The sequence below is a fragment of the Phodopus roborovskii genome, unplaced genomic scaffold (genome assembly GCF_943737965.1).
Source record: "Phodopus roborovskii unplaced genomic scaffold, PHOROB, whole genome shotgun sequence".
Lineage (NCBI taxonomy): Eukaryota > Metazoa > Chordata > Mammalia > Rodentia > Cricetidae > Phodopus > Phodopus roborovskii.
The window spans coordinates 19,211,498-19,220,441 of NW_026126418.1; the positions used below are offsets into that span (position 1 = coordinate 19,211,498).

At 33.9% G+C, this 8,944-nt stretch overlaps 1 protein-coding gene across 1 annotated transcript; it reads left to right on the plus strand.

Annotated features, from left to right (window-relative positions):
- Positions 1–2,937: 2,937 nt before the first annotated feature.
- On the plus strand, positions 2,938–3,888 carry LOC127222041 (olfactory receptor 141). Its single transcript, XM_051183953.1, has one exon. The coding sequence runs from the start codon at positions 2,953–2,955 to the stop codon at positions 3,886–3,888; it is 936 nt and encodes a 311-aa protein (XP_051039910.1). The 5' UTR covers positions 2,938–2,952.
- The last annotated feature ends 5,056 nt before the right edge of the window (positions 3,889–8,944 follow it).

Here is an 8,944-nt window from a genome sequence, read left to right on the forward strand (position 1 = left end):
TACAGAACCAATTGAATTAAGATATGAAAGAACAAAATACAAGTATTTTCCAAGAAGATAAAGATCAAAATAGTGGTTGGATAGAGTAACAGGTTAGTTTTCTTCAAAACAGATGCTTAGCATGTACAAAGCTGTGCACAATGATAAGAACAAAATTTTAAAAATACACATTTTAATGTCTGGTCATAGTTACTTTAAATATTTGATATATTACAAGTTTCATGATACAATTTTTTGGATAGAAATTTTCATGAAAAAAAAATTGAACAAGTTGTGATCTTAATATTTAAGCACCAACTGAACTGATACATAGAAATTATACTGTGTATTTTTGTTTTTGTAATTGCTGCATCTGGATACATTCATGATGAAGCGACTCATTCAGTCAAATGTAGATTGTAGGTTTTTCTTTTCTTTTTTTTCTTTTCTTTTCTTTTTTTTTTTTTTTTTTTTTTTTTTTTTGAGGAAAACTCCCCAGGGAGATATCTTGAGAGCACATAGGCTATTTAATGATAAAACTGTATGTTTCTTGCATAGTGTTAGAGTTAAATTCAAGTTTCATATCTGGAACTTGAAATGTTATGTACATTTCTGAGGCATGACTTATTTGAGTTGAATTTTCTTCATGGAAATGATAACCACATTAAAAAGTGGATTCTTTTCATTTTACTCAACAATGATTCTGTTTTCACAAAAAAAGTACATAGAAATATAACTGATTTCACTATTTATATTATTTTGTATTTAATCTTTGCCACAGAAATTCATGTTTTATGAAACTGGAATTTGTATAATCCTTGTTGGTCTTGTTGAAAATGGCCCTGACCCTGTCAATTTCTAGTTTTAAAAAGAAGTTATACTGTCTTTGTTACTATTTACAAGGAATTTGTTATTTAGTTACATATGTATTTAGCCATTAGATTTTTCTACTATAATTATTCAAATGTTTTAAATGAGTTGCTATCACATATTGCTACACTTTTCACTTAGATTGTTTTGGACTCATACATGATAATTTATTAAATTTTATTTACTTCCATGGATCTAAAGTATATTAACACAATATTTTTTAGGGTCTACAAAGTCATACAGCTCAATACCATAGTAGGAATGGTTGTGCTACTTACCCATAATTTGTGAATTGGATATTTCTGACTATTCATAATAATTTTATGTAAATTTAACTCCTCTTTCAGCTCACCACTGTAGTAACAGGTAATGTGTATGCACTTGTAAGAGTATGATTTTTCTGCCTGCTGCCGCTGGTCTTGACCCGCTGGTCTTGACCCGCCGCCACGCCGCCAGCCCCAAATAATACACAGAGACTCTGTATTTGATACAATGCTGTTGGCCCTGTTACTTGTTTCTTATCGGCTAGCTCTGCCTTAATTATTAACCCATTTCTGCTGATCTATGTATTTCTCTTACGGGGAGCCGCTGGCATACTGCTTTCTTCAGACTCTCCATCTTGACTCCTCCTTCCTACTTCCCATTTCCTCCTTGTCTCCTAGTCCCTCCTATCTTCCTTTCCTATTGGCCAACAGTGCTTTATTATTAACCAGTATGAGAAACATACAGAATGACCTCTCCCATCATGCACTGATCACAGAAGGTATTCTTATTCCTGGTTATCTGTACTTAAATAGTTTCTATTTTTGTGTGGAGTTTTATTGTACAAATTTTCAAACTCCATATGAAAATGGAGAATAGTTTAGGAAGTGAGTAGTTTTTGATAATTAATTTGATTGTGTTATTTCTAAAAGTGTTACCACAACAATATTTCATGTTATTGACAGTTGTTTTTTACACAGAATGGAATTTTGTCTCATAGATTATTGATATGTGGTTTCATTCTTAATTTCTCACCAGTTCAAGTCCAAAGCCTTTTCTGTAATGGATGACACCAGTAGCTTGAAATAGGCCTTTGGTAAATCTAATTAATTTATTGATTATTAACAGATAATGTACAAAGAATTTAAGAGATATATCTTGTCATATAATCACCATGTTACATCTTCACTCTCAATTACATTTCAATTTTATTAATCATTTCATTTACATAAAATAGATGTATTTTCTTGCTTATTTAGGGGAATATGTTACATCTATGTCAAAACTCAGAAGACAACTTGAAGTGTTTGATTCCTTCCTGTATATGAATTTCCAAGGATAAAACTCAGGTTGTCAGCTTGGCAGTAAGGACTTTATGCATGAGCCATCTCATCAACATAATTTTACTAAAACATGTAATAAGATCTAAGAGAGTCAGAACTGTTTAAAAATCTTTTAAATGTTATAATGCATGCAGCTTTACTCTGTTCCTTCAACTTATTTCAGCATGTTGTATATCCTTTGTATAGCTTAGTAGAACAATACTATTACATTTTCCTCAATATTTATACGTATGTTGTAAAATAAGTTCACATTCTATAGAAGAAAAGATTGCAACAAAGCATATTGTACAATTTCTGAAAGACCTAGAAATCTATATTTGCATCCTCTTTGCTGACATTAATAGAAACTTTGATTGTAATGTCAGAAAAATTTTACCTGCTCAATCTGTTTGTTTGTTTGTTTTAATTCTCTCATGTGCTTCAAGCTAGCCTCACTCTTGTGAGGATGACTTTCAATTTCTGACAGACCTATCTCCTATTCCCAAGCCAATACTATCACTCTTGATTCTCAACATGGATTTTAATAAAATTTAAACGGGAAATAAGTAATTGAATGGAGGGGATGATCTGATTAGCAAAGCATGTGTTTTTATGGACAAAATAAATCACCAGGTCATGAACACATACCTTCAACTAAATTCTATATTTGTGCTTGGGCATTTTGTACCATCAGTTAATAAATGAAAGGGGAAAGGTCCTATTCTTGACTCCAAGACTCTACTATTTTATGAATGATTGCCTTCTGGATGCATTTAACATCGGTGTCAGAGACGTCAGCATGGCAAATATGACTGGAGTGTCCCTATTCATCCTAAGGGGCCTGACAGACAATGCTGAATTTCAGATCATTCTCTTCTTCCTGTTTCTAATTATTTACCTTTTCACACTAATGGGAAACTTAGGACTGATTGCAGTAGTGATTGAGGACTCCCAGCTCCACAACCCAATGTACTATTTTCTGAGTGTTTTATCATTCACAGATGCCTGCTTTTCTACCATTATCACCCCAAAAATGTTAATAGATTTTATGTCAGAGAAGAAAATCATATCATTTATTGGATGTGCTGCCCAGATGTTTTTTGCTGTCTGTTGTGGAACCACAGAATGCTTTCTTTTAGCTGCAATGGCTTATGACCGCTATGTAGCTATCAACAACCCACTTCTATATGCAGTGAAAATGTCACCGAGAGTCTACATGTCACTCATCATTGTTTCCTACATTGGTGGAATTCTGAATGCTTCTGTCCATACAGGAGCCACTTCTAGTCTATCTTTTTGTGGATCCAATGAAATTAAGCATTTTTTCTGTGATATCCCTCCTTTACTGGCTATTTCTTGTTCTGACACTAAAGTGAATGAGCTTCTACTCTTCATATTTGTGAGCTCCATTGAGGTATTCACTATCTTAATTATTATCATCTCTTATAGTTTCATCCTTTTTGCTATTCTGAAGATGCATTCTGCTGAAGGGAGACAAAAAGTATTTTCTACATGTGGTTCCCACCTCACTGGAGTGTCCATCTATTATGGAACAATCCTCTTCATGTATATGAGACCAAGTTCCAGTTATGCCTTGGAACATGACATGATAGTTTCCACATTCTATGCCATTGTGATTCCCATGCTGAATCCCATCATCTACAGTCTCAGGAACAAACATGTAAAAGAGGGAATGAGAAGACTTTTAGGAAAAAAATTTATGTTCACACAATGATTTTTTTAAAACCCCAGATAAAATAAAGATGAATTTTCAGTGCCTCCTTATCACACAGTTGAAAATCTCTTATTGAATTTCAATTTGTTTTTCTATTCTTAGTTAGCATTTTACAGTAAAGATAAAACCTTAAGTCTAAGTGGATCAAAGGCTTCATAAAGTCATATACACTGAACATGATAAAGGATAAAGTGGGGGAGCATCCATGAATACAATGACACAGAAGACAACTTTCTGAACAGAATACCAATAACGGTGAAATTAAGATCAAGAATTTGTAATTGAGACCTCATGAAGCTGAAAAGCTTCTGGGAGACAAAAGCACTGTGATTTGAACAAAGCAGTAGCCTATAGAATCTGGAAAGATTTTATTAACTTCACTTCTAATAGGGGACCAATATCCAAAATACATAATAACTCTAGAAACTAGGTATCAAAAACCCAAGTAATCCAATTTTAAAATGGAGTACAAACCTAAACACAGTATCCTCAATTGAAGAAACCCAACTAGCTGAGAAACACTAAAAGAAATGTTCTACATCCTTAACCGTCAGGGAAATGCAAATCAAAACTACTTTGAGATTCTATGTTAAACATTTCATAATGATGAAGACCAATTATACAAGTGACTGCTCTTGCTGGCAATATGTGGAGCAAGGGGAACACTCCTCCATTGCTGGTGGGAATGCAAAGTTATACAGTAACTATAGAAATCAATACAGCAGTAACTCAGAAAATTGGGAATCAATCTACCTCAAGACCCAGTTATACCACTCCAGCATATGTCCAAATGACACTTGGGCATAACTATCTTACATCAGGACCCTTGTCCAACTATGCTTATTATAGCTTTATTCCTAATATCCAAAATTGCAAATAAACTTGATATTTCTCAAAGAACAAATATATAAAGAAAATGTGGCATATTTCTATTTATACAATGGAGAATTACTCAGCTACTACAAAACTGATATCTTAAAATTTGTAGGTAAATGGATGCAATTAGAAAATCATCATCCTTAATGAGGTAACCAAGAACTTCAAAAGACAAATATGGTATGTATTCACTTATAAGTGAACATTAACTGTTAAGTAAGTAATAGTCAATCCATAATCCACTGATCCAGAGAGAATATGTAAAGATGAGCGTTCTGGAGAACATGAATGAATCTCCCTGGGAAAGGGATAAAATCGATTTTTACAGGTTACTGGGAACTGGTGCAGATAGGAGAAGGATGGATTGGGAGAAGTTAGATGAGAGAATGTGTAGAGAGGGACAGCAGGAATTGTGCAGTATTTGAGGGATGATGTGGCATCTACTGGAAAGGAAACTACCTGAAATATATGAATGTGACCTTAGTGAGGTCTAGTAATAAAGGATAAGGAGCCTGAACTGTCTTGTAGCCAGCCAGGCAAAACTTCCAATGGCTAAGCAACCTATGCTGATGCTAGGCCAGAGGGTTGCTCTCAAAAAATGGACAGCTTGACCCCATTGGCAAGGACAAAATACACATACCACACTGAATATGGTGACTTTGAGCTGGTGCCTTCAGGGAGCGTTCACATCTAACTTCTAGTCTCTCGGGGCATAAACTTTGCAGGCTATGGGAATAGAAATCTGAATACGCACCAAGCAAAGAAACCCTTGACAAACAATAATCCCTGCCTGCAAGATGCACTGGGGCAATGGTGGGACAACTTGTGAGAGTGGCCAACTAATGTCTAGTTTAGCTTGAGGTTCCTCTCACAAGAGGGTGACTATGCGCTATCCTGCCCGAATGGCCAGGAGGAACAAGAGGCAAGATAACCCAGAGACCTAGGGACTTAGAGTAGAAACAAACATTACTGTCCCAAAAGCAAAACAATCATAACAAAACACTGATCCCTAATGATATTCTGCTTTACTCATAGATTGTTGTCAGTAATTATTAGAGAGGCTTCCCAGGGTAACAAATGAATGTATGTATAGAGATCCACAGCCAGACATTATATGTAGAGACTCTAAATTGGAAGTCTCCATCAGCTACGCTTTTAGAGACCGGGGAGCCCAGAAGAAGGATATAAAAGACTGTAGGAGTCGGTGGAGATGGAGGAAATTATTGGAACACAGCCCACTGAATGAACTAATGGCTTACATGGGCTAACAGAGACTGAAGAAGCAAGAACAGGGCCTATAAGGTCTACAGAAGGTCATCTGTGTAGGTTGTGGCTGTTAGCTTGGTGGTTTTGAGGGACTCCTAACACTGGGAACACGTGTGTCTCTGACTCATTTTCCCTGCTGTTGGGACACTTGTCTTCCTATTGGGTTCCAGCTTCTATAAAAGCTCCTTTGCATTATTATATCTTGTTTTGTTATGTTTTGTTGTCTCTTGCAGGCTTGTTCTTTTCTGACAGGAAATGGGGGGAGGAAGTGAATCTGGAGGAAAGGGGAAGTGGGGAAAACAGGGAGGAGTCAAGGAAGAGAAAACTGTGGTTGGGACGTATTATATGAGAGAAGGATCTATTTTCAATACAAAAATAAAGACCATAGTTATCACTGGACTTAATTTTTACAAATGGAAAAAAACATTCCCTATTTCTATCTTATTCAGTTCATGTACTCATATTCATCTATACACACGTATTCATATACATACTAATATTATTTGTATTTATTTGCTGTTTGAAGTAAGTGAATGCCATATAAAAAACTACTTAAAGAATAGTCATATTTTCCCCACCCTTCTGGAGGTTGGACATGCCAAACTGGGGTGTGTAAGTTGATTTCTCCCAAGGCTTTTCTCTGAGGTTTTCAATATCAAATTATTCCCACTGTCTCCATATATTCTTCTCTCTATAAATTGCTGTATCTTATGCAGATACCAAAAATTTGAATGAAGGCTTAGATAGACATTCTTGTTTTATCTCATTGCATCTTTAAGTAATGTTATTCTGAATAGAGTCACATTCAGGGGAAAACAAGAGTGATTACATACATATGAATATATGTATATAATTTGCATTGAACATACACAAATGCACACATTCACTCAAACTTGAAAAATGTATAATCCTATACAGATATAAAACCAAATTTTATTAAGCACATAGTTGTAATATATATTACAGCACTATATTTATATATCAGACTAATCACATATTATAGAATTAATGGGGAAATATATAAGAACCCAATCTAGCTTATATTTTTACTCAATCAGTGGTTTTAATTTCAGGTGAAAACTATCCCCTGACTTATTTTATCTATAAATTAGTAGCATTTTAAACATAAATGGAGATTCTGAAATATCATATTAAGTGTCCATATCTCTGAGTTTTATTATCACTGTGCTAATTTGGGGAGATGTGTTTCTTCATGATTTACTTCGTAATCTACTGCACTGACATTAGAAACACTGCTGAACCAGACAGAGGAACGTACCTGTATTCTCATCGCTTAGGAGGCTGATGCAAGAGAAAGCTTAGTCAAAGGCCAATATGTTCTACATGGTAAGACCCTATTAATGACAAAAAAAAAAATAAACCAAAATTCTTGAATTTGGTATACAAAGTAGTGATATTTATAAATGTTTCATTTAAATTACACACACACACACACACACACACACACACACACACACACACACAAGCACCTGCAAAATCCATACATGGCAGTCCTAAAATTAAGATAAGCTAGCCTTCTTTCATTTTTATGAGAATCTCCAAGGGCTGGATGCCCCTCATCACTCAGCCTTAGGTTCTTTTTCATTTTTATATCTGACACCCTATAGTGTTACTATGCATGTCACCATCCCTTGTGGTCCAAGTCAAAGGAGTCATTTAAACCTATTCAGGAATATTGATTTCATTTTGAATCAAGATAAAACCTACAACAATCTTTCACTCTGACTCTCACTGAATACTTCCTTTTCTAGCAAAATAAAATTGTTAAATAAAATATTTAGATATTTAAAAATCATATGCACCTTATTTCACTTTTATTAAAGAGTCCATTTGATATGATTAAGACTATACGAAATGAGCTTTATTTCAGTCAGTTAATTGTAGAATTTTTATTAGTTTCAGATCAGACTTTGTCTAAGTATTTTCCAAGTGTGGTTTTACAAAATAAAATAACAATAAAATTCACTGAATAAATGAAAGAATTAGTGCAAGTGAAATATGTTGCTAAAGTAGGTCAAGTCTCCAAATAAAAAAAGAGAATTATCAGTTTGGGACTGTTCAGTTCACTTAGTGCAGACTGAAGCCTATCCATACAAAATAAATGAAATTAAAGGTTTTGTAAGATGTAAGCACAAGAAGTACCATGGTACATAAAACTCTAATAGCAAAGTAGAAAAAATGAATATATATTGTAATAATTATGAAAATATGCTAGAGAGACAAAAACTGTGCTTTACACAGAAGAAAATGATTTTGAAAACTGGGATATATATATATATATATATATATATATATATATATATATATATATATGCTTTTATTAAATACCTATTACATTTAAGGACAGAATAATACTTTTAAATTTAAATATTCTCTCCTGTAAAAATTCACTTTATCCTTGAGACTGTCACTGATAGTTACTTTAAAAGTATATGTGCATGTATGAATGATATTTTGTTATGATCCATAGTAGTGAGAATTTTCCTATATGGACATTTATTACCTAAATAATATACTTTAAAAATCCATACATTCTTGAAATTAATTACTGTTAGTTTAAAATATGTGTTCTAAATTTAATCAATAAAAAAACAAGACACATTGAACATAGGTATCTTTTTCATCAGGCTCTGTTGGAGAAACCAAAACCTTGAACTTTGGTCATTGAAAGCATGCCAAATAACACTATAGAAAATTGGTCCCTAAGGAAGACCATGTGGTAAATGATGCTCAATGTCCTTATATACTGCCAGAGAGAAAAGTCCTATCCTGCTCTGCTTATGCTCACAGTAGCTTCCTGAGATGCTTTTAAAGCATATCAGTCTGAGAAAATTGCCGTTTTGTAGAGATCCAAGAATAATTTCTAGGGTGACTTAACTTTGTCTTAAAAAAT